The 27126-nt window shown below is 37.3% G+C and overlaps 1 protein-coding gene across 3 annotated transcripts in view; it reads right to left on the bottom strand.

Moving 5' to 3' along the window:
• DPF3 (double PHD fingers 3) overlaps positions 1–27126 on the bottom strand; it is a 413835-nt gene that overhangs the window by 224838 nt on the left and 161871 nt on the right. For all 3 annotated transcript variants that reach the window (XM_043989941.1, XM_043989942.1, XM_043989943.1), the window contains one exon: positions 19515–19675. In XM_043989941.1, the coding sequence (XP_043845876.1) occupies positions 19515–19675 (161 nt within the window). The remainder of the gene's footprint in view (positions 1–19514; positions 19676–27126) is intronic.

The raw sequence follows: 27126 nt of genomic DNA, 5'->3' as shown, positions 1-27126 counted from the left end.
GTTAAGTGACTTGCCCAGGGTCACACGGCTAGTAAGTGTCAAGTTTCTGAGGTCATATTTGAACTCAAGTCCTCCTGAATCCAGGACCAGTGCTTTATCCACTGTGCCACCTAGCTGCCCAATGAAATTTGGTGGTTTTAACTAGGCCCTTAATTGTTCAAAAATATATGAATAAAGATATTAGTCATAGTGGATTACATAAGGCCATTTGGGTGAGACTAATTTCTTGAAAAAGAAACTTTGAATCCCGCACTGATTCCCATCTATCTATTTAACAACAATTCAAAGTTTCATTCCAAAATCTTTATCATTTGCCTTCTGAAATCTAGTATTCATCAAATGAATGTTGTTCCTTTGATTCTTCCTTTTCACAAAAGGAGGACAATAAGAAAGAAAATTAAGAGCCTGAGATAATATTTGAATTCTAAATTTCCCAAAACTATTTTATTTAGCCCCAGATCACGAAGTATTTATTTTTGGTTTTTTGTTTTTATTTTTTTGTGGGGCAATGAGGGTTAAGTGACTTGCCCAAGGTCACAGAGCTAGTAAGTTTCAAGTGTCTGAGGCCAGATTTGAACTCAGGTGCTCCTGAATCCAGGGCCAGCCAATACTTTATCCACTGTGCCACCTAGCTGCCCCCTAAAATAAATTTATTTCTTCATTCATTCATTCGTTTGTTTGTTTATTTGGGGGGGGGGCAATGAGGGTTAAGTGACTTGTCCATGGTCACACAGCTAGTAAGTATCAAGTGTCCGAGGCTGGATTTGAACTCAAGTCCTCCTGAATCCAGGGCTGGTGCTTTATCCACTGCAAGCTCTCACTGAGTATATTTTAATAAATGGAGCTGACCATGGTACTTAAAATCAACTATAGCTCTGGATCAGTGGTGTCAAAGTCAAATAGGTAAGAATCTCATACTGGATTAGTCTTAAAATGGAAATCATTTGTCTTATTGTTTTTTATCCATTTTGTTAAATATTTCCCAATTATATTTTAATTTGGTTGGGACCCACCTTGGAATGTTGTGCAGCATTCAGCATGTTTGACACCTCTACTTTTTATGATTTACATCTGTGGCTAATTCCTACTGCCCTTGGGTTACTGGATAAGTTTATCTTGCTCTGCACAATAGGTGTGTGTATCTAAAAAGTTGTGGATAAATTGATTTTTCTAAATCAATCAAGCATTTATTGAGCACTTAATACTATGTGTCAGGTGCTATGCTAAGTTATAAAAATATTCCCTGCCCTCAAGAAGCTTATATTCTAATTGAGAAAACAACATATATAAATCAGAATATACAAGATAAATAGCAAAAAAAATTAAAAAATAAAAAACAAGATAGATACAAAGCAGATGGAAAGTAACTTTGGAGGGGATAGTGCTAACAGCTGGGGGTGGTGACCAAGAAAAGTTTCGTACACTAGGGATACCTTACTACTTAAAAGAATCTGATGATAACTCCTTTTGTAAAACAAATAAGTGCTCCCTGATTTACCTTTTCATGGTAATCCTGCATTTTATATATCAGGTTTATTTAAAGTGATTTACAACTGTATAAGTAACTCTTGTCTTTCTCTTTTCCCTGTAAAATTAATTTATACCACTGCAATTGTCTGTAATTGGGCTAGCAGAATTCAGTTTCATTCTTCTTTGGTTATACTAATCTTGCAGTGACCTGAATCATTAAGCTTTACTTATCTCAAGTCAATTCCTGTGTGTGCTAATGTTATTCTCTATTGCCTTGATGGGCAGTGCGGCATTCAGTAGTGATGATCAGATGAGTATTACCTGTAGTCTGAGTACACAATGAGTATTTAATAAGCACTTTAGAATTTCAGAGCTAAAAGGTACCTTGGTAATCTCTGGTTCAAATCACTAATTTTACAGACAGCGAAATCTGCCCAAACCCTGTGGAAATTATATCTTAGTTGATGGGAGAATTGGACATCTCCTGAAGAGTGAAGCTAGAAAGAAAGACCTAAGAATGGCTTCATCCTGAGCTTTCTAGTGATTAGGAAACAAACTGGAGCTTAGAGTCTCCGATCCTTCTAGTTGTAATAGCCAAGTTTCTTATGTTAGTGCTCTCTTCAAGGTCACCTCAATGATCTTTTTATTGTTGTATTGAATGGCCCTTTCTCCATCCTTATCCTTCTCTACTTTTCTGCAGTGTTTGAACTATCTCTCCTTGATGATCTCTACTCTCTAGATATTTGCAACACTTCTGTATCATGATTCTCTTTCTAACTATCTCTCTTTCTACCTATCAATCATTCTCCTTTAAAGAAGCATGATCCATATCTTGTCCTGCACCCCACTCCATGGATGGGTGTACCCTATTGCTCTATCCTGGGCCCTCTCCTCTTCTCCCTCTAAATTCTTTTTACTGGGGACCACCTTGTCATTTCTCATGAATTCAACTTTCCCAGATCTGCACATGCAGCCCCCATCTCTCTTCCAAGCTCTAATCCCATGTCTACCACAATATATTGGACATCATCATTTGGATGACCCATTATCATTCTGAATTCAATGTATCCAAGATAGAAGTAATTTTCCCCCAACCCACTCCTTCCAAATATCTTACTTATGCTTTTTTCTTTTTTCTCAATTACATGTAAAAAAATTTTAAACATTTTTTTTAATTTTCAGTTACAAATTCTTTCCCTCCTATCCTTCCCCCCCCATCCTTGAGAAGGTAAGCAATTTTACATACATCATACATATTAAGTCATGCAAAACATATTTCCACATTAGCCAAAATGCAAAAGAAAACAGACCAAAAGAAAAAAAGAAAATTAAAGAAAGTTTTAAAAGTATGCTTTGATCTGCATTCACATTGCGTCAGTTCTTTCTTTGGAGTTGGATAGCATTTTTCATAAGTCCTTCGGAATTGTCTAGGATCATTGTATTGCTGAGAATAACTAAGTCAATCACAGTTGATCATCATACAATATTGTTATTACTATAAACAAATCTTCTCCCAGTTCTGCTCATTTCACTTTGCATGAATTTGCATAAGTCTTCCCAGATTTCTCTGAAATATTTTTTCTGCTCATCATTTCTTACAAAACAGTAGTATTCCATCACAATCATATACCACAATTTGTTTAGCCATTCCCCAATTGATGGGTATCCCCTCAATTTCCAGTTCTTTGCCACCTCAAAAAGGGCTGCTATAAATATTTTTGTATATATAGGTCCCTTTCCTTTTTCTTTGATCTCTTTGAGATACAGATCTAGTAGTAGTATTGTTGGATCAAAAGAAATGCACAGTTTTATAGACCTTTGGGCACAGCTCCAAATTGCTCTCAGTTCAAAATTTTACTGACAGTGCATTAGTGTCTAAATTATTTACATCCCCTCCAACATTTGTCATTTTCCTTTTCTGTCATATTAACCAACCTGATAAATGTAAGGTGGCACTCATAGTTGTTTTAATTTATCTTTCTTTAACCACGTTATTTAGAGAATTTTTCATATGACTATAGATACTTTAATTTCTTCACCTGAAAAGTGCCTGTTCAAATCCTTTGATCATTCATTGATTTGGAGACTTAACTGTATTCTTATAAATTTGACTCAGTTCTCCATATATTTGAGAAATGAAGTTTTTATCAGAGAAACTTCCTGTAATTTTTCCCATTTTCCTGCTTTCCTTTTAATCTTGGCTGCATTCATTTTGTTTGTGCAAAAACTTTTTTAATTTAATGAAATCAGAGTTACTCATTTTACATTCCATAATGCTATCTCTTGTTTGGTCATAAAATCTTCCCTTTTCCATAGATTTGACAGGCAAAATATCCCATGCTCACATAATTTGCTTATTATATCAACCTTTATGTCTAAATCTTGTACCCATTTTTACCTTATCTTGGTATATGGTATGAGATATTGGTCTGTCCCTAATTTCTGCCAAACTACTTTCCAGTTTTTCCAGTGATTTTTGTCAAATATTCAGTTCTTTTAGTCCCAAAAGCTTGGATTTTTGTGTTTATCAAACACTAGATTACCAAGGCCATTTACTACTATGTTTTGTGTACCTAATCTATTTCACTGATCTTCCCCTCTATTACTTAGCCACTACCAGATTGTTTTGATGATTACTGCTTTGTAATACAGATCGGAATCTGGTACTACTAAACCACCTTCCTTCATATTTTTCTTCACTGATATCCTTGATATTTTTTACCTTTTATTCTTTTAGATGAACTTTGTTATAATTTTTTCTACTTCTATAAAATAATTTCAGTAGTTTGATTGGTATGTCACTGAATAAGTAGATTAATTTAAGCAGAACTGTCATTTTTATTATATTGCATTGGTCTACTCTTAAGAAATTAATATTTCTCCATTTGCTTAGATATGACTTCATTTGTATGGAAAGTGTTTTGTGATTGTGTTAATATATTGTGTCTTAGCAGATAGACTCTCAAGTATTTTATATTGTGTGAAGATATTTTAAATGGAATTTCTGTTTCTATCACTTCCTACTGGACTTTGTTGGTAATATGTAGAAATGTTGATTATTTATGTAGGTTTATTTTAAATACTGCAACTTTTCTTTAGTTATTAATTATTTTGACTAGTTTTTTAATCAATTCTCTGGTATTCTCTAAGTATACCTTCATATCATCTGAAAAGAATCATAGTTTTACTTTCTCATTTGTTGCCATTTAGTCATGTCTGACACTTTGTGGACCCCACCACCACCACCACCACCATGGGATTTTCTTGGCAAAGATACTGGAGTGGTTTATCATTTCCTTCTGCAGTGGATTAAGGCAAACAGAGTTAAGTGACTTGCCTAGGGTCACATGGCTAGTGAATGTCTGAGGATGGATTTGAACTCAGATCTTTCTGACTACAGGCCCAATACTCTATCCACTGAGTTATTTCACCACCTTATTGTCTATTCTAATCCTTTCTATTTCTTTTTCTTCTCTTATTGCTATAGCTAGCATTTCTAGTATAATATTAAATAATAGTGATGATAATGGGCATCCTTGCTTCACTCCTAATCTTACTGGGGAAAACTGCTAGCTTATCCCCATTATAGATAATGCTGACTGGTTGTTTTAGATAGATACTAATCATTTTAAGGAATTTATTCATTCCTATGCTTTCTAGTGTTTTAATAAGAATGAGTTTTATATTTTGTCAAAAAGCATTTTCTGCATCTTTTAAGACAATCATGATTCTTGTTGGTTTTGTTATTGATATTGTCAGTTATCCTGATAGTTTTCCAAATATTGAGCCATCCCTGGATTCCTGGTATAAATCCCACCTGCCCATAGTGTATGAACTTTGTGATATATTGCTGTAATCTCCTTGTTTGTATTTTATTTATAATTTTTGCTTCAAGATTCATTAGGAAAATTGGTGGATAGTTTTCTTTCTCTGTTTTAGCTATTCCTGGTTAAGGTATCAGCACCATACTTGTGTCATAAAAAGAATTTTATAGGAATCCTGCTTTGCCTATTTTCCCAAATAGTTTATATAATATTGGAATTAATTGTTCTTTAAATGCTTGGTAGGATTCATTTGTGAATACATCTGGCCCCGGGGATTTTTTTCTTAGGGAGTTCATTGATGGCTTGTTCAATTTCTTTTTCTAAGATGGGGTTATTTGAGTATTCTGTTTCCTCTTCTGTTAATTTGGGAAATTTATGTTTTTGCAAATATTCATCCATTTCACTTAGATTGTCAGATTTATTAGTACACAATTGGGCAAAATAGCTCCTAATTAATTGCTTTAATTTCCTCTTCAGTGGTAGTGAATGTACCCTTTTTGTTTTTGATATTGGTAATTTGGTTTTCCTCTTTTTTTAATCAGTAGTTTATCTATTTTATTTTTTCATAAAACCAGCTCCTACATTTATTTATTAGTTCAATGGTTTTCTTACTTTCAATTTTATTAATCTCTCCTTTGATTTTGAAGATTTCCATTTTGGTTTTTAATTAGGGATTTTCATTTGTTCTTTCTCCAGATTTTTAGTTGCATGATCAATTCATTGATCTGTTCTTTCTCTATTTCTATTTTGTTGATCTAAGTGCTTAGAGATATAAATTTCCCCCTAAGTACTGCTTTGGCTGCATCCCATAAATTTGGGTATGTTGTCTCATTCTTGTCATTCTCTTTAATGAAATTATTGATTGTTTTTATGATTTTTTCTTTGACCCATTCACTCTTTAGGATTATATTACTTAGTTTCCAATTAATTTTTAATTTATGTTTCCATGGACTTTAATTCAATGTAATTTTTAATGTATTAGGATCTGGAAAAAAAATGCACTTAATACTTCTGCTTTTCGAAAGGCCAAGATGGTGAAGAGTCCCCAGCAAATTGCGTGAGCTCTCCTTCTGTTCCCTCAAAAAGGACATTAAATCAAGCCTCTAAACAGGTTCTGAAACTACAGAACCTGCAAGGAGACAGAGAGACACAGCCTTCAAACCAGAGATAATTTAGAAGACTTCAGGAAAGGTCGGTCTCACTCTGCAAAAGGGAGGCTCAGCTCACTGCAGCTCAGCGTGCGGGAGAGGGTGGGGCAAATCAGCAGGAAGATGTGGGACACAGCTGAGCAACTGTGGCCCTTGGATCCTAGCACAACAAGCCGGTGGTGCAGCAGAACAGTGGTGAAACCCACCTGCACCAGCTGAGAGGGCAGGTTGACAGGTGGAGGGATACCCACAGGACAGGCACCAAAAGGCCTACTGATCCCAGGGCACTTGGACAGGAAGCCCAGGACCACATCCACTGATCCCAGTGTGCTCTGACAGGAAGCCCAGAGTGGTGACACAGCCCCTACATCCCAGCACAAGAAGCTTGAAACAGTGACCCTGGTGCCCCCAAAGGAGACCTCAACTTTAAAAAAAATAAAATAAAATAAGCTGCATTATGAGTAAAAAACAAAAAAGAACTCTCACCATCAAGAGTTTCTGTGTTGACAAGGGAAGAGGCAAACACAAATTCAGATGAGGACAATACTCCCAAATTGCCTACATGTGAAGCCTCAAGAGGGAAGATGAATTGGTCTAAAGAACAAAAAGCCTTCTGGGAGGAGCTCAAAAAGGATTTTAAAAATCAATTGAGAGAAATGAAAGCAACACGAGAAAATTATGAAAAAGAATCAGCAGCTTGAAAAAGGAAGCACAAAGATTGACTGAAGAAAACAATTCCTTAAAAAATTCATCTAGGGGGCAGCTAGGTGGCGCAGTGGATAAAGCACCGGCCCTGGATTCAGGAGTACCTGAGTTCAAATCCGGCCTCAGACACAACACTTACTAGCTGTGTGACCCTGGGCAAGTCACTTAACCCCCATTGCCCCGCCAAAAAAAACAAACAAACAAACAAACAAACAAAAATTCATCTAGGGGCAGCTAGGTGGCACGGTAGATAGAGCACCGGCCCTGAAGTCAGGAGTACCTGAGTTCAAATCCGACCTCAGACACTTAACACTTACTAGCTGTGTGGCCCTGGGCAAGTCACTTAACCCCAATTGCCCCACTTAAAAAAAAAATCATCTAGCCAAATGGAAAAAAGGTGCATAATCTCACTGAAGAAAACAATGCCTTAAAAATTAAAATTGGACACTTGGAAGATAAGGAATCCATGAGACACCAGGAATCAGTCAAGCAGAATCAAAAGAAATAGAGGATAAAATTATCATTGAACAAATCCACCAAACACCTCCTGAAAGAGACCCCAAAAGGAAAACTCCAAGGAATACTGTAGCCAAATTCCAGAATTATCAGGTGAAGGAGAAAATACTCCAAGCAGCCAGAAAGAAGCAATTTAAATATCATGGAGCCATGGCTAGGATTGCTCAGGACCTAGCAGCTTCAACATTAAAGGATCACAAGGCTTGGAAGATGATATTCCAGAAAGCAAAGGAGCTTGGACTGCAGCCAAGAATCTATTACCCAGCAAAACTGATCATTCTCTTTCAGGGGAAAAGATGGACATTCAATGACACTGGGGACTTTCAAGGTTTCCTGAGGAAAAGACCAGAACTGAAGAGAAAATTCAATCTTAACATACAAGACTCAAGAAAAGTTTAAAAAGGTAAACGGGGAAAAAAAGTTACTCAATTAGGTTAAACTGTTTACATCCCTACACGGGAAGATAATAGTTATAACTCTTGAGAATTGTAAATGTATTTGGGCAGACAGAGGGTATAAATATAAATCGTCTTTGATGTGATGACATAAAGGAAATTAAGGGGTTAAAAAGGGAGCCTATAGGGAGAAGAGGAAAGGGGAGGTGGAATGGGGTGAATTACATCATATGAAGAGGTGAAAAAAAACCTATTACAATAGAGGAAAAGAAGGGAGGGGTGTACACTGTTTCAACTCTACTCTCATTAGATTTGATTCAAAGAGGGAATAACATATACATTCATTTGGATAAAGAAACTTATCTTATTCTTTAGGGAAATAAAAGGGGAAAGGGAAGGGGGGACTGATAGAAGGGATGACAAAAGCAAGGGAGAAAAGGGCAAAGAAAAGGGAGGGGTGATAAAAAGGGAGGGCAGATTGGGGGAGGTAGGGGTAAGAAGCAAAATGTTGGTGAGGAGGAATAGGGTGAAAGAAGGGGGGGAAGTACAAAGCGGGTAAATAGAATGGAGGGGAATAGCCAGTTAGTAATAATAACTGTGAATGTGAATGGGATAAACTCTGCTATAAAACAGAAGTGAATTGCAGAGTGGATTAAAATCCATAATCCTACAATATGCTGTTTACAAGAAACACATTTGAAGCAAAGAGATACACACAGAGTAAAGGCAAAAGGCTGGAGCAGAATATATTATGCTTCAGCTAAAGTAAAAAAAAAAAAAAAGCAGGGGTAGCAATCCTTATCTCAGACAAAGCACAGGCAGAAATAGATCTTATTAAAAGAGATAAGGAAGGAAACTACATCTTGTTAAAGGGCACTATAGATAATGAAGCAATATCAATATTAAATATGTATGTGCCAAGTGGTATAGCATCCAAATTCTTAGAGGAGAAGTTAAATGAGTTACAAGAGGAATTAGACAGTAGTACTATACTAGTAGGGGATCTGAATCTTCCCCTCTCAGTATTAGATAAATCTAGCCAAAAAATAAATAAGAAAGAAGTGAAAGAAGTGAACAGAATACTAGAAAAGTTAGACATGATAGATGTCTGGAGAAAACTGAATAGGCATAGAAAGGAATATACCTTTTTCTCAGCAGTACATGGCACATTTTCAAAATTTGACCATGTATTAGGGCACAAAAACATCATAGTCAAATGTAGAAAGGCAGAAATGGTAAATGCATCCTTCTCAGATCATGATGCAATAAAAATTACATGTAAGAAAGAGCCATGAAAAAGTAGACTGAAAATCAATTGGAAACTAAATAATTTCATTCTAAAGAATGAATGGGTCAAACAACAAATCATAGAAACAATCAATAACTTTATCCAAGAGAATGACAATAATGAGACAACATACCAAAATCTATTGGATGCAGCCAAAACAGTGCTTAGGTGAAAATTTATAGCTCTAACTGCTTACATGAATAAAAAAGAGAAAGAGGAGATCAATGAATTGGGCATGCAACTTAAAAAGCTAGAAAGAGAACAAATTAGAAATTCCCAATTAGATACTAAACTAGAAATCCTGAAAATTAAAGGAGAGATTAATAAAATTGAAAGCAAGAAAACTATAGAATTAATCAATAAAACTAAGAGGTGGTTTTATGAAAAAACCAATAAAACAGATAAAATATTAGTTAATTTGATTTTAAAAAGAAAGAAGAAACCAAATTACCAGTATCAAAAATGAAAAGGGTGATGTTACCACCAATGAAGTGGAAATTAAATCAATAATTAGGAATTATTTTGCCCAACTGTATGCCAATAAATTTGACAATCTAAATGAAATGGATAAATATTTACAAAAATACAAACTGCCCAGGTTAACTGAAGAGGAAATAAAATCCTTAAATAAGCCCATATTAGAAAAAGAAATTGAACAAGCCATTAATGAACTCCCTAAGAAAAAATCCCCAGGGCCAGATATATTTACAGATGAATTCTACCAAACATTTAAAGAACAATTAATTCCAATATTATACAAATTATTTGGAAAAATAGGTGAAGAAGGAGTTCTACCAAATTCCTTTTATGACACAAATATGTTGGTGATACCAAAACCAGGCAGAGCAAAAACAGGGAAAGAAAATTATAGACCAATTTCCCTAAGGAATATTGATGCTAAAATCTTAAACAAGATATTAGCAAGGAGTTACAGCAAGTGATCACCAGGATAATACACTATGACCAGGTGGGATTTATACCAGGAATGCAGAGCTGGTTCAACATTAGGAAAACTATCAACATAATCAACCACATCAATAAGAAAATTAACTAAAATCATATGATTATCTCAATAGATGCAGAGAAAGCTTTTGACAAAATACAGCACCCATTCCTAATAAAAACACTAGAGAGCTTAGGAATAGGTGGAGCTTTCCTTAAAATAGTAAACAGTATCTACCTAAAACCATCAGTAAGCATTATATGTAATGGAGATAAGTTAGAGGCCTTCCCAATAAGATTAGGGGTGAAACAAGGATGTCCATTATCACCTCTATTATTCAATATTGTACTAGAAATGTTAGCATTAGCAATCAGAGAAGAAAAAAGGAATTAAAGGAATCAGAATAAGCAATGAAGGAACAAAATTATCACTCTTTGCAGATGATATGATGGTATACTTAGAGAATCCTAGAGAATTAACTCAAAAATTACTTGAAAAAATTAACAACTTTAGCAAAGTTGGAGGAAATAAAATAAATTCACATAAATCATCAGCTTTTCTATACATGACCAACAAAGTCCAGCAGCAAGAGATAGAAAGAGAAATTCCATTTAAAGTAACCGTAGATAATATAAAATATTTGGGAGTCTACTTGCCAAGACAAACCCAGGAACTCTATGAACACAATTACCAAACACTTTTCACACAAATCAAATCAGATCTAAATAATTGGAAAGATATCAATTGCTCATGGATAGGCAGAGCTAATATAGTAAAAATGACAGTTCTACCTAAATTAATTTACCTATTCAGTGACATACCAATCAGACTACCTAAAAAAATATTTTATAGAGATAGAAAAATAATAACAAAATTCATCTGGAAAAACAAAAAGTCAAGAATTTCAAGGTAAATAATGAAAAAATGCACAGGAAGGTGGGTTAGCTGTACCAAATCTGGATCTTTACTATAAAGCGGCAGTGATCAAAACTATCTGGTACTAGCTAAGAAATAGAGTGGAGGATCAATGGAATAGGCTAGGCACAGGAGACACAGTAGCAAATGACATTAGTAATGCAGTGTTTGATAAACCCAAAGACCCCAGCTTCTGGGATAGGAATTCAGTATTTGACAAAAACTGCTGGGAAAACTGGAAGATAGTATGGCAGAAATTAGGCATAGACCAACATCTTACACTTTATACTAAAATAAGGTCGAAATGGGTACATGATTTAGACATAAGAGGTGATATAATAGGTAAATTAGGAGAGGAAGGAATAGTCTACCTTTCAGATCTTTGGAAAGGAGAACAGTTTATGACCAAACAAGAGAGAGAGAATATTATGAAATGCAAAATGGATGATTTTGATTACACTAAATTTAAAAGGTTTTGTACAAACAGAAGGAATACATCCAAAATTAGAAGGGATACAGAAAGCTGGGAAACAGTTTTATGGCCAGTACTTCTGATAAAGGCCTCATTTCTAAAATATATAGGGAACTAAATCAAATTTATATGAATCCAAGTCATTCCCCAATTGAGAAATGGTCAAAGGATATGAACAGGCAGTTTTCTGATGAAGAAATCAAAGCTATCTATTCCCATATGAAAAAATGCTCTAAATCACTATTGATTAGAGAGATGCAAATTAAAACGACTCTGAGATACCACCTGACACCTATTAGATTGGCCAATATGACAAGAAAGGAAAATAATGAATGTTGGAGAAGCTATGGGAAAATTGGAACACTGATGCATTGTTGGTGGAGTTATGAACTGATCCAGCCATTCTGGAGAGCAATTTGGAATTATGCCCAAAGGGCTATAAAGCTGTGCATACCCTTTGACCCAGCAATACCACTTTTGGGTCTTTTCCCTAAAGAGACCATAAAAAAGGGAAAAGGACCCACATGTACAAAAATATTTATAGCTGCTCTTTTTGTGGTGGCAAGGAATTGGAAATTGAGGGGTTGCCCATCAATTGAAGAATGGCTGAACAAGTTGTGGTATATGAATGTAATGGAATTCTATTGTGCTGTAAGAAACAATGAGCAGGAGGAGTTCAGAGAAACCTGGAAGGACTTGCATGAATTGATGATGAGTGAGATGGGCAGAACCAGAAGAACATTGTACACAGTATCATCAATATTGTGTGTTGATCTACTGTGATGGACTAGATTCTTCTCACCAATGCAATGGCACAGAAGAGTTCCAGGGGACCCATGATGGAAGGAGATCTCCAAATCCAGAAAAAAAAAGGAAAAAAAAAGAACCGTGAGGTAGAGATGCTGATTGAACCATACTATTTCTTTTGCTTTTGGTGCTATTGTTTTTCTATTTTGAGGTTTTTCCTCATTGCTCTTATTCTTCTCTTATAATATGACTAATGCAGAAATACGTTCAATGTTATGTGTGTGTGTGTGTGTGTGTGTGTGTGTGTGTGTATATATATATATATACATATATATATACATATATATATATATATATATATATATATATATATATATATAAAACCTTTATCAGATTACCTGCTGTCTAGGGGAGGAGGGAGGGAGGGGAAGGAGGGAGAAAAATCTGAAATTGGAAAGCTTGTATAAACAAATGTTGAGAACTATTTTTACATGTAACTGGAAAAAAATAAAATACTTTTATCAGAAAAAAAAATACTTCTGCTTTTCTACATTTGGTTGTAAGGTGTTTATGCCCTGACACATGGTCAGCTTTTGTGAAGGTGCCATTACAACTCAAAAAAAGTAGTATGCTCCTTTCTATTCCCATTCAATTTTCTTCAGAGATCTATCACATATAACTTTTCTAAAATTCTATTCATCTCCTTGACTTCTTTCTTGTTTATTTTTTTGTTTAGATTTATCTAGTTCTGAGAGGAGAAAGTTATGGTCTTCTACTAGTATACTTTTGCTGTCTCTTTACTCTTGTAATTCATTTAATTTTTTCTTCAAGAATTTGGATGCTATACCATGTTACATAAATGTCTAGTATTGATATTAATTCATTGTCTATGGTTTCTTTCTAGCAAAATGTCATTTCCCTGATTATCCCTTTTAATTAGGTCTAATTTTGCTTTTCCTTTGTCTGATATCATTATTGCTACCCCTGCTTTTTTTTAACCTCAGCTAAAGCATAATAGATTCTGCTCCAGTCCGTTATTTTCACTCTCTCTGTGTCTTTATGATTCAAGTGTATTTTTTAAAACCACATATTATTGGATTCTGGTTTTTAATCCATTCTGCTATCCATTTCAATTTATTGGTGAATTCATCCCATTCACATTCACAGGTATGATTAACAATTGTTTATTTCCCACCATCCTATTTTCTCCCATTTAACCTTTTCTCTACCTCTTTTTAACTCACCCCACCCCTCAAAAGTCTGTTTTGATTCTGAGCACTAATTCTCTGAATCTGCCCTCCATTCTATTAGCCCCCTTCCTTTTAATCCCTTCCCCTCCTATTTCCCTGTAGGGTAAGATAGTTTTCTATACCCAATTAAGTTTGTATATTATTCCCTCTTTGAGCCCATTCCAATGAGAGTAAGGTTCAAATGTTGCTCACCACACACACACACACACACACACACACACACACACACACACACACACACACACACATATCCTACTGTGAAAACTCTTCTTTTTGTGCCTCTTTTATGTGAGATAATTTTCACCATTCTACCTTTCTCTTCCCCTTCCTCCCAGTGGATCCCTATTTCTCAGTCCTCTGATACTTCAATGTAGAAGCTCCTAAATTGTGTGTTATCCTGATTATGGCTTCATGTCATTTGAATGATTTCTTTCTGGCTGCTTGCAATATTTTCTCCTTGACCTGAAATTTTGCTATAATATTCCTGAGACTTTTCATTTTGGAACATCTTTTAGGAAGTGATCAGTGAGTTCTTTCAACTTCTCTTTTGTCCTCTGGCTCTAGTATATCAGGACAGTTTCCCTTGATAATTTCTGGAGATATGATGGCTAGGCTCTTTTTTTAATCATGACTTTCATTTAGTCCAATAATTTTAAAATTATCTCTGCTGATCTGTTTTCCAGGTTAGTTGTTTTTCCAATAAGATTTTTTACATTTTCTTCTATTTTTTTCACTCTTTAATTTTGTTTTATTGTTCCTTGATGTCTGTTGGAGTCATTAGCTTCCACTTGCCCAGTTCTAATTCTTAAGGAATTATTTTTTTCAGTGAACTTCTGTACCTCTTTTTTCCATTTGGCCAGTTCTACTTTTTAAGGAGTTCTCTTCAGTGAATTTTTGTACATCTTTTTTTCCATTTGGCCAATTATGCTTTTTAAGGCATTCTTCTCTTCATTGGATTTTTATGCATCTTTTTTTTCCACTTAACCAATTCTGCCTTAGAAGGAATTCTCAGTGAATTTTTGTGCCTCTTTTACCATTTGGTAAATTTGGGTTTTTTAAGGTGTTATGTTCTTGGTGGGGGAAGGATTGTTCCTCTTTTTACCAAGCAATTGACTCTCTTTTCATAATTTTCTTGTATCATTTCTTTTCCCAATTTTTCCTCTATCTCTCTTATTTGGTTTTTAAAATCATTTTTGAGCTCTTCCAAGAATTCTTTTTGGGTTTGTGTCCAATTCACATTTTTTGAAGCTTTGCATGTGGCTGTTTTGACTTCATTGTCTTCTGAGTTTGTGCCTTGATCTTCCCTGTCACCATAATAAATTTATATGGTCAGGTTCTTTTTTGTTGTTGTTGTTTGCTCATTTTTTCAGTGTATTTCTTGACTTTTATGTTAAAGTTGAGCTCTATTCCCAGGTTGGAGGGGATACTGTCCCCCAAGTTTCAGCTTTTTAGTATTACCATTTTCATTTTTTTGTGGGGCAATAAGTGACTTGTGACTTACTAGTGACTTGCTTGGGGTCACACAGCTAGCAAGTGTCAAGTGTCTGAGGCCAGATTTGAATTCAGGTCCTCCTGAATCTATGGCCAGTGCTTTATCCACTGTGCCACCTAACTGCCCCGTGTTACCATTTTCAGAGCTACATTTACAGGGGTCTGTAAATTTTCATTTCTTCCGAGGAGAAATTTCATTTCTTTTAAGGAGAGGTATGGTCACTGCTCTCTTGGACTATGTGCAAGTCTACCAGTGACCAAAAGCACTCTTCTCCATGCTGCAACTGTGACCAGGGCCCCTGCTCCACTTCTGTCATTGCAAGTGTTATTGCTCCTTATGACTCAGACCTCTGCTCTCCTATGGCCACAAGCACTTAGTGCTCCTTTCTGCCTCATACCTAACACCAGGGCCCCTGCCCCCTTGGAGCAACCATAAACACTCCTCTTTACCATGGAACTGTGACCAGGACACCTACTCCCCTGTGACTACAAACGCTAGTGTATCAGTGCTCTTCTTTGCCTTGGGACTGTGACCCAGAACTGTTTATGGGCAATTCAAAAATTTCCTATACCTAGTACCATCAAAGAGTCCGCTCTAATCTCCTTCTAACCAGTTGTGCAACCCCCTTACTGTCTGTGGGCTGAGAGCTCCCAAAGCTACTGCTGATGCTGATGCAGCCACCTCTAGGGCCTGCTAACAGATTACCAGGATGTGACTTGTGCTGTACCTTGCTCCAGGCCCAGTCACCACCCGGGTGAGACAGACCTTTCCTGCTGACTTCCTAAGTTGTCTTGGGCTAGAAATTTGTTTTATCTTGACCTTTCATTGCTTCTGCTCCAGAATTCAATTTGAGGTGTATTTTAAAGTTGTTTGTAAGCAGAGTTCAGGTGCCATTTTAACTTTGCCCTTCTCTCTTATTTATGTTAAGGACAATCACCATTCTTCCATTTACTCAGATTCACAAATTAAATGTCATCCTTGAATCTTCATTTTCAGTCATTCCCAGTAACTTCTCAGTTTCCAAGTCTTATCAGTTCTACCACTCCAACGTGTCTTACATTTGTCTCCTCCTCTTCACACATAGATTCACTATCCTATAGTTCAGGCCCTCATCATCTCTTGCCTGGAGGATGATAATAGCTTCCAATTGATCTCCCTGCCTCCAGGGTCTCCTCTCTCCAATCCATCCTCCACACAGCTGTCTGTGAACATGTATCCCACTCCAGGAGAATGTATGATCCTCAAGAACAGGGATTATCTCACTTTTGTATTTCTATTCCCAGCAGAAAACACAGTATCTTAGATGCTTTTTGATTGATTGAATAACTCAGTAATCTCTCTGATCTTCACCTTTGCTCTTATCACATTCTGTCTTCTATCAAAACTATTTATTTGCATCGTTCATTTCTCCTATTAGATTATTCACTCCTTGAGGATGGAAACTATGATCCATTCCACCTTTTTATCTGCCTATCCTTGCACATGGTCGATTGTTATCATAATTAATAAATACTTTTAAGTGCCTACTATGTGCTAGGCATCGTGATAAGCTCTGAGGTACAAAAAATGGCAAAAGACAGCAATCTAGTAGCTCAATAGATTCATGTTGAATATAGCTCTTTGTAAGTAGCTTATTGCTATATGTGCCAAGAATGTTGCTGCTTGGGATTTCTGATCCCAGATATCAGCCAACCTACTCATTTCCCACTTCCATAACTCTTCATGCACTGATTCACCAGACCTCAGCTCACTCAAAGCCAAGCATTGGCTGTATTTCTAACACATGGCTTAGCTACTCCTGAGCTTATCAAAGCACAACAGACCCAAAATACAAAGCATTGCCTTGGACAAAACGTGGCTGTCCACAATCAGCATGGCCATTGAAGAGCCTCCCAACCAAACTAGTATCAAAAGGGATCTTTCATTGTCCCTTCTTTGTTTTCTGTGATGGACCCAAGCCTGTTGATGGAGGAGAAATATATATCCCTGCAAAGCTCAAAGTATTATAACAAAAAAGCTTAAAAACTCAGGTGGATCTATAATTATAATAACCATAATCAACATACGAATAATAATTACCATTCAGAGAGTGTTTTAAAATTTACTCCTTCCTAAGGCTTCCCTAAGGAAACCCCCTACCTATGATGTAGCATAGTATACAAAGCTGATTTGGCTCCTTAAGATTGACAATAATGATGACAATAATTATAATATAATATGACATAATCTCTAGATCTCTGATTTGAGAGGGACCCCAGAATCTGGTCCTTACCCAAAGCATAAATTCCATTGATAATATCCATGACTACTTGCATCCAACCTCCATCTGAAAATTTCCTGAGACAGGGAACTTAACACCTCCATATTTGTATAGCTTTGTTAGGAAGTTTTCCCTAATTGAAATTTGCTTTCTCAGGTTTCCACTCTTTAGTTCTAGTTCTGCCAAGCAGAATGTCGATTCTCTCTTCTATGAACATTTGAAGACTATTATGCTTCCCCTCCCGCTCTTCATTCCTCTCTGCGGTGCACTCCTGACACTCCCAGCTTTCTCTACAATGCCCCAGAAACCACTTCAACTCGGAAGCTCTCCCACTCTGGGCTTCTCATTTTGGAAGTATTCTCTGCCCCCTCCACCCCCACACCACACCATGTCCTCAACCTATGATTGGCTGCTTCCTCCCAGAACCTTGATTTTAAGGAGGAGGTCCAAGCCAGCCATGTTTTTATTCCTCTTTAGGCTTTACTCCTGACTCTTCCAGACTTTAGCTACCATTCTCCTCCTCCACCCTACACACACACACACACACACACAGAGTACCTTCATTTTCTTCCCCTTGGCCACTTTTTAGCCGCCTTTTATGTATTGTCTTCCCTCAGGAGAATATAATCTCCTTGAAGTCAGGGGCTGCCTTTCCGCTTGTATTTATATTCCTGGCACTTACCATAGCGTCTGGCACATAGTAAACACTTAATAAATGCTTGTTGATTTGACTAAGTTTTCTAAGTTTTTCAGGCCAAATATTGCACTATCCTCCAATTGATCCTTATGAGTCTTGGTTTTGAATACACTTCAATATCCCTGTTGACCCTCCTCCCTTGAAAATAACCCAGGTTGTCAATGTTCCTCCTAAAAAGTGGTATCCAGGTGGGCAGCTAGGTGGCGCAGTGGATAAGGCACCAGCCCTGGATTCAAGAGGACCTGAGTTCAAATCTGACCTCAGACACTTGACACTTACTAGCTACGTGACCCTGAGCAAGTCACTTAACCCTCATTGCCCCACCAAAAAAAAAAAAAAAGTAGTATCCAGAAGTGAACACAAGATTCCAGATGTGGTGTGACCAGGGAAGGGCACATTCTGGACACTACCTTTAGTCAATTAATTCAGGTTAAGGTTTCAATGATAGAGGCTGTGTGGCCTTGGAGTCAGAAAGACCTGGGCTCAAAGCCTGCCTCTGATACATACTGCCTATATACTCTTTTTTTTCTGTCTATATACTTTTGGCAAAGTCATTTAGCCTCTCAGCCTCAATTTCCCCATCTGTAATATAGAGATAGTAATAGCACCTACCTCAGAGAATTATTGGAAGAAAAAAGGAGATAACAGAGATTGTTTGCTTTGCACTTCTTAAATAACTATATAATGCTAGCTATTATTATTATTATTATTTACTTATCACATCCTAGAGTAGTATGTTAGGCAATGGGATTACAAAATCAAAAAATGGAACCACTCGTACCCTCAGGGAGTATACCTTCTACCACCAGAAAACATGCATACAGATAAATATGTACAAAATGCAGACGGAGTAAATACAAAGTAATTTAAAGGGGCAGGAAAAGAATTTTTTGGCTACTACATTACATAGGTCTCTTTCACATGACTTGCTTTCTAGCCTTCCTTCCCCATTTTTGGATTTAGGCAATTATATTTTACATCTATATAGCTTTGATTTTTATAGCACTATGAGTTTTACAAAGCATATTTTCTCATTAGAGCCTATGAACCCTGTGAGGTAACTAAGGAAAATATTATTATCTCCATTAGATAAACTGAGGCTCAGAAAAGCTATTTGGCAGCCCAGGTCAGATAACTACTAAGTGGTGAAAGCACATCTTGAACTCTGTACTCCTGAATTCAAGTCAAGGGGACTCTTTCTATTATTTCTGTGCGGCTACACCTCAGTCTATAAGGATACAGGAACATATCACACACACATGCATACATATATACACCTACATACACTTTAAGCCACACTGTACTTTGTCCCTTTTTCCTCTATAGATCTTGCAATCGTGTACATGTGCTCACACAAACTTATGTGACCATTTCATGGGCCACGCTGCCCACCTGGTCCCCGATGCCTCTTTTCCATCCAGATATAGCAGTTGTTTTGGGCCACGCCAGTCTGGGAGTCAAGGAAGGGGAGACGCACACTGCGCTCAGCACAGAGCCTTGAGTTGTAGCTACGACAATGTTCAATCGCTTCCTTGTAGAACTGATCCCCAAGCCTGCCAAGAGGAAAAAAGCAGAAACATCAAACCTAATGTTCCTTCACACACACACACACACACACACACACACACACACACATGCCATATTTTTTCTGAGGAGTTCAAAGTGAATATGATCTTATCCATCTTTATCACATCCCTAGAAATACGTAAGGGACAGGTATCATTTTCTAGTTATAAAAAAATGTAATACCAATGAACCAAGAGGTATTTGGTATCAGAGCTGACCTGATCAGGTTCTCACTGAGCAGAGAGGTGATGCAATGGATAGAGCTCTGGAGCTAGAGTCAGGAAGATCTGGGTTCAAATGTGACCTTAGACATTTACTAGCAGTGTGACCCTGGGCAAGTCCCTTCACCTCTGTCTATCTCAGTCAAATGAGGTAACATATGTAAAATGCTTTGTGGACTTAAAAGCACCATATAAATGCTAGCTATTATTATTATAATACAAAGCACTTTTACATTCATGTAGAAAGATTATGCATTATTATCCCCATTTTATAGATTAGGAAATTGAGACACAGAGTCCAGCTGGATAGGAATTGGGTTACTTTTGTTCTTAGCATGGCCTTACCACTACTAAGTTCAAGGTTGTTATGAGAGTAAAATGAGATATGGTTGTAAAGTGCTTTGCAAACTTTAAAGTATTATATACATACTAAATATTATTATCAAACTTTAAAGTATTATATACATACGAAATATTATTATCAAACTTTAAAGTATTATATACATACGAAATATTATTATCATCATCATTTTTATGCTAAAATTCACCAGGTAACTTTAAAAAACCCACTAACAATGAAAGCAGGATGCTGAGAATCAGCTGTCTTTAATAAAGACTGGTATATTTGTGGGGAGACAGCCAGCTGTGCTTCAAATTGCCCATTAAAATGTTGTTGTAGCAAACCTATTTCCTGGTTGGGAAACATATCCATCCTAGACATCAGAACAGACCATAAGAGCAATATTACTCATATCGTGTTTTTATTTACTGGCAATACAGGGTCCCTACGAGGTAGTATGCCACAGTAGAACCCAGGCCTGCCTTGGAGTCAGAAAGACCTAGGTTCAAATTCTATCTCTGATACATCTTGTGTCATAATGGGCAAGTTACTTAAACTCTCAATGGCTCCTGGCAAATCTCTCTAAAGACTATAAATTACAGGTGGGCTGCTAATTTGTATTGGAGCAAGGGTCTTCCACATCAAAAGGTTCCTCCCCCCTACAGGTGAAATTCAATTCCTGACCCCATTCCCTAACCCTACCCCAAAAAACTCAAAGTCACCAACAAGGAATTCCTGAAATGTAGACCAGTCTACAGTCAGATACCACATAGTGTAAATTTCCCTGAAATGGTAGCATTATTTGAATTCACACTGCATTATTTCCATTAGGCTGGAACCTATTACCATAATTTACATAATTATAACTTTGAATAATGCAAATTCAAATACATTAGCACTAATTAGAATATGTATTATTTTAGAGGCCTATATCCTTTACATAACCAAAAACATGCATTCCAGTCAAGTTTTCTGCAGAGCAGATTTCTAATAATTGAATACTATTTTCCCAGTAACATCTAATGTAAAAATTGAAGCATGCTGCACTAGAGGCAAGGGTAACCCTCAACCCTCCAGATGTAAACCAAAATAAAACCACTAAACCCACTTCCACTGAAGTCTTCCTCGAATGTCCTGAGCTCTTTCTCAAAGTCTATACCAGAAGAGCACAAACCCTTGCAGGTCCTACCAGGCTGAGAATGTTTCAGGTTATTGTTGTCATTTCAGTCATGTGTGACTCTTTGTGACCCCATTTGGAGTCCTCTTGGCAAAGATACTGGAGTGGTTTGCCATTTCCTTCTCTAGCTCATTTTACAGATGAGGAAACTGAGGCAAATAGGGTTTAAGTGACTTGCCCAGGGTCACACAGCTAGTAGGTGTCTAAGGCCATATTTGAACTCAGGTCTTCTTGAGTCCTGGCTGGTGCTCTATCCACTGTGCCACCTAATTCTAACCCCACAACAGGCTAAAAGGCTATGAGGCCAATGACAGTCTAAATAAGTTTGGAGAGGCTCTTCAACAGCAAACCATCCTTTGGCCAGAAAGTTGGCCAAAGATGATGATTCATTTGTCCAAAGAAACTCCAGGGTATAGAGAGTTTAGAAGCTTTGTAAGGTAAAAATTCAACAAATCTCTTCAAAGCATATATCTGCAGAAAAATAACTGATAAAACACTAATGATACTTTTTAATATTCTAACAAATCTTTGTGCAAAATATCGCCTGAGAGTTTTTGACAAGAAAAAAAGAGGTCCAGTAAAATGTGGCAAATTTCAGATTCCTGAGTGTGTGGTACCCTTGGGCCAGTGCAAATGCTACTAATTCAAAGAAAGTATAGTTTTCTTTATTACAATTTACTTGACCAGTCACATTCCAGACACTAAAAGACCATTATTTCAGTAGAAATAGAAAAATGACCTTGAAGATAAAGCCCATAGTAAGTAACCATAACCAGCTTTTTACATGGGGAGTGGCGGAAGAGGGAGCAGCCAGTGACAAAAGAAAAGTGAAGATACAAATATAACAACTTAACTATCCACACTCTTTTAAGCAGGGGAGGAGGAGAGACCAACTCATAATGAAACCACATAATAAATGAACCTTTGTTTTGTTAGTATGTGAATATGAGAATGAAAAAAGGGGGCAAGAAGAAGGAAAAGTTTAAGGTAACAGTTCTTTAAAAAAAAAAGAAATATTTCAAGAAAGGAAGAAAATACAGTTTAAATTTTTTTATATTATTTTTAAAAACAACAATATGGCATGGCAAATAGTAGACCTAGGATGAAGTCAGGATGAAGTCAGAATTTAAGTCCTGCCTAGTTGTGGAAATGTGGACAAGTCACTTAATTTCTCAACTTCCCCTGGCATCTTTGAAATTAAAGTTAAGGAGGAATTGACAATCTCTATTGGTAAAAGAAGTTTCTAGAATAGAAGATCTCCATAAAGACAAAAATTATAAATCCAGAACCTCACCTCCCAAAAAAAGCTATTAAAAATTGTTAATGGACCTAATCTTCCTAGTGAATCTGAAACAGACCCCTCACTTTAAGACTAATTGACCTTAAAAAAAAGTTTAAAAAAAAAAGAGGAAGAAAAGATTTATTGACCTTTTCACACTTCTAAGATACTATTTACAAGTTACCTGCTATACTGCCCAAGATCGATCCTCCCAAAGAGTTAACTAATGCCTGTGAGTTTAGGCTTTCTTCTCTCCAGGAGGTGCACGCTCATTGAATATTCCCAGAATCACAAGGAAACATACATACATGTATGAAATTGCAATACCAGTTCCCAACCGAAGTGTAATCAAATTAAAGCAAATACACATCACACACAGCTGGAGAGGAACAGAGGGGGAAAATGAGAGCTTATTAAAATGCTATAAAAACGAAATGGCACATAATCTGGTGTAATCAAAGTCAGTAACAAGGAAGAGAAGATTGACAAGAGATAAAGAACTAAGCTTTCCACAAATGTTTAAGTCTGCACCGCACTCACTGAAATTCCTCCTCACCCAAAATGCAGGACCCTCGTAGTGCAACTGAGTACTTTTACAGGAGCCATGGAATAAGAAGATGAAAACAACCTGGCCTAGATTTCTTTGGCACCAAAATGCCTCGTCCCCATGAACTGCAAGCATGACCAGCTACACCACAACAACAATAATGAAAGATGAAGAGAAGATACTATGTCTAGTTGTCCAGGAACGGTAATCTAAGTTCTTTTGAAAGCCTGCCAAAAAGATGTTAGCTATTTAACTATTTAAACACTGGATATTTTTCTTTAAAGTAGGTTAGATGAAACTGAACATTGTGTAATTATAGTGAGTAAGCTTGGTCTCAGAGTAGAAATGAGAAAATGTACCTTCCTCCATTCTTTGTATAAGTGGGGGACTATGGGTATGGAACATTGCATTTACTGTTGATGTGTTGGTTGGTTTTGTTGAATTGCTTTCTTCTTTTAAAAAAAAATCCTTGTTATAAGTGATGGCTCTCTGGGTGTGACAGGTGAAATCTGAAATAACTAAGGAAACAAAGGTTTGAGCTTCTAAGCATATCGATTTATTAAGCAATGCATCCCAATTGCACAGCAAATTGGGACCAGGCTTTCTCAGCTTGGGACTGAACCCCAAATACAGGGTGAGGCAGTTCTTTGTGCATTAAAAGAAAATAATTTATAGGATATAAGCCAGGATACAAGATTAGGTCATCTAATTTCTAAATTGGAGGAAAGATAATGGATTTTCAAAGTTGGGAGGGCTAAAGAATAAGTTTTGGTCGAGTTGGGAGAGGGCAAGTGGTTTTTGAGGTCTTTCCTTTCCCAGAATTGAGATATGCTGATTAATGCATCCACTTGCATTTTACAAAACCATAGATAGTTTATACCATCTATTTTCCCAGGAAAAAAAACAACAAGATGGAGGATAATACATGTGGCAGCACAAAATGGAGTCAGTGTTCATGAGATGGAATCTAATTGGTTCTTTCCATCCTCACACCAAACCAACTCCATTTTGTAACCAGTCTTCACCCTATTTTGTCTGGGTAGGGGCAAGGGGAAAAGGATATTCAAAAATGAAACTGACATAAAAAACATAAGATCAATAAAAATAAGAAAAGGGTAGGTTAGCTCACAATTGAAAATATGAAAGAGCAAAAAGAACACTAGCCTTGGGATCATGAGATCTGGGTTCGAATCAGACACCAGCTATGTGATTCTCAGGAGGTCATTTAACCTTTGAACCTCAGTTTCCTTTATCTATAGAACGGGGGTGATGACATATGCACTACCTGCCCCAAAGAATTATTGTGAGGAATGTACTTCATATACCTTGAATTGCTATAGAAATATAAGCTACCTATAGAAATATTAGCTATTTAATAGAAAGGGCACTGGATTAGAAGTTAGAAGACCTGGATTGTAGTCCTGGTTACTTACCTTAAAGGCAAGTGATTTATCATTCAGGATCTCAGTTTCCTCATCTGTCTATTGTAAAGAATTGTTATTTGAGGTTTTTATGACCCCAACTTTTGGCTAGAATTTTTAAAAACCCTGGTGCACACACTGGTCTGGGGTTCAGGTGCAGTGCCTCCGCAAACAGCATAGCGCTCCACCCACTGGTTGTAGCCATTGCCATGGAGCTGGCACCTCACATCATCACCACTCGCTGATGCCTACATTGGTCTGGCAAAATTATAATGACTGGAAGCCCAGTGAGGGCAGTCATGTGACTGTCAGTCAGGGCTGCCAGCCAATTGGCTTGGGGCTCTGTGTGGTCAGCCTGGGTTCTGCTGGGAAGAAGAAGGGAGGAGTTTCGCCATTCTAGCTGGAAGCTAGAAGGAGACAGGATGCAGCCATGTGTTCTCAGCCGATTCCTGGGTGGTGGTGTTATTCAGGTTGTATCATTTCCCTCCCCCCCCCATTTTATTTCCTTTCCCTTAATTCTACTGATCTTGCTTGTATTTTTAAGTTTGTTCTTGTTGATAAATCCTGTTCTGTTTTTGAGGGAGGCTGTCGGTCTCCTTCCTTGCCCCAATATTGGGCCAAGCCACATAGCTAACACTCCCCAATTAAAAATTTGTCCCTATACTATAACATGAGTGAGATGGACTAGTTAATCTCAAAAGATCTTTCCAAGTGTAAATCTATGATCCTATGATTAGATGATTTCTACCAGTTCTGACAGCCTAGGGTTCTATGTTTTCATTCAAAACAAAACTCCTTGGGGGTGGGGAAAGGGGGAGGGGGTGGGGAAGGAATAAAGGAAGATTTCCAGTTAGAATTTCCCTGCAATGTTGATAACACACTTCCAACAGAACAATCCAGAAGCAGAGGAAGCAGAAACTGAATTTGCTTAAAGTTGAACAATAAAATTGGAAAGTGCTTATAGATTATGAATTTGATCTTGACTAAATATAACCCCCTTTTTTTACACTGGGGAATTCAAGGCCTGCAGAGATTTAGTGACTTTTTTAAGGTCTCACAGGCTACTTGAAGGCATAACCAAGATCAAGTCAAATCAACAGCATTTATCAAGTCTACTATGTGCCAGGTGGATGGAAAGAGCACTAGGCTTAGAATCATCTTCATGAGTTCAAATCTGGCCTCAGACACTTACTAGCTGTGTGACCCTGGGAAAGTCACTTCACCCTATTTGCCTCAGTTTCCTCATCTGTAAAATGAGCTGGAGGAACAGGAAATGGCAAACCACCCCAGTATCTTTGCCAAGAAAACCCCAAATGGGTTCACAAAGAGTCAGAACATGACTAAAACAACTGAACATCAACATGACCAATGTGCCAGGCACTGTGCTAAGTGCTAAAGATTCGAAGAAAAACAAAACAATCCCTGCCCTCAAGGAAATCACAGTCTAATAGGGAAAACAACATGCAAACAACTCAAGTAACTACATACAAAAAATATTTCCAGGATAAGTTGGCAATACTTCAAGGGGCAGGCTCTAGAAATAAGGGGGATCAGGAGAGGCTTCTTGCAGAAGATAGAACTTGAGCTGAGACTTGAAGGAACTTCAAGAAGCCAAGAGGCAGAGATGAGGAGGGGGAGAATACCAGGCATGGGAGATGGGCAGGGAAAATGCCCAGTCAGGAGATGGGACATCTTGTGCAAGGAACAGGAGGTCAGCATCATTGAGTAGCATATCTGGGGGAGTAAGGTATAAGAAAATTGGAAAGGTAGGAAGGGGCCAAACTATGAAGGGCTATTTGATCATAGAGGTAACAGGGAGCCCCTGGAGTTTATTAAATAGGGAAATGAAATGGTCAGACTTGCACTTATGCAAGATCACTTTGACAGCTGAGGGGAGGATGGACTGATTTGCAATGCAATGTTGTTTTCAGCACACTCTAGTGCCACAAGAAATGGAATGAAAAAGCGAAACAAAATATAGTAAAAAGTTATTGGGCTTAGGGGGCAGCTAGGTGGTGCAGTGGATAAAGCACTGACCTTGGATTCAGGAGGACCTGAGTTCAAATTCAGCCTCAGACACTTGACACTTACTAGCTGTGTGACTCTGGGCAAGTCACTTAACCCTCATTGCCCCACCAAAAAAAAAAAGTTATTGGGCTTTAAATGTTGTTGTTGTGGCTTCTTGCTGCTGTTGTTGTTGCTGTTGTTATATCATTCCAGTAGTATCTGACTCTGTGACCTCAATAAGGGTTTTTTTGGCAGAGATACCAGAATGGTTTGCCGTTTCCTTCTCCAGATCATTTTACAGAGGAGGAAAGTGATTCAAACATGGTGAAGTGACTTGCTCATACAGCTAGTAAGTGTCAAGGTCAGATTTGAGCTCAGGAAGATGAGTGAGTCTTCCTGACTCCAGATCTGGCACTCAATCCACTGTGCCCCCTAGCTGCACAAGA

This window comes from Dromiciops gliroides, chromosome 2, assembly GCF_019393635.1.
Source record: "Dromiciops gliroides isolate mDroGli1 chromosome 2, mDroGli1.pri, whole genome shotgun sequence".
In the NCBI taxonomy this organism is placed as follows: Eukaryota; Metazoa; Chordata; class Mammalia; order Microbiotheria; family Microbiotheriidae; genus Dromiciops; species Dromiciops gliroides.
Note: the sequence above shows the minus strand (reverse complement) of the source record. Positions and strands in the feature narration are given on the sequence as shown.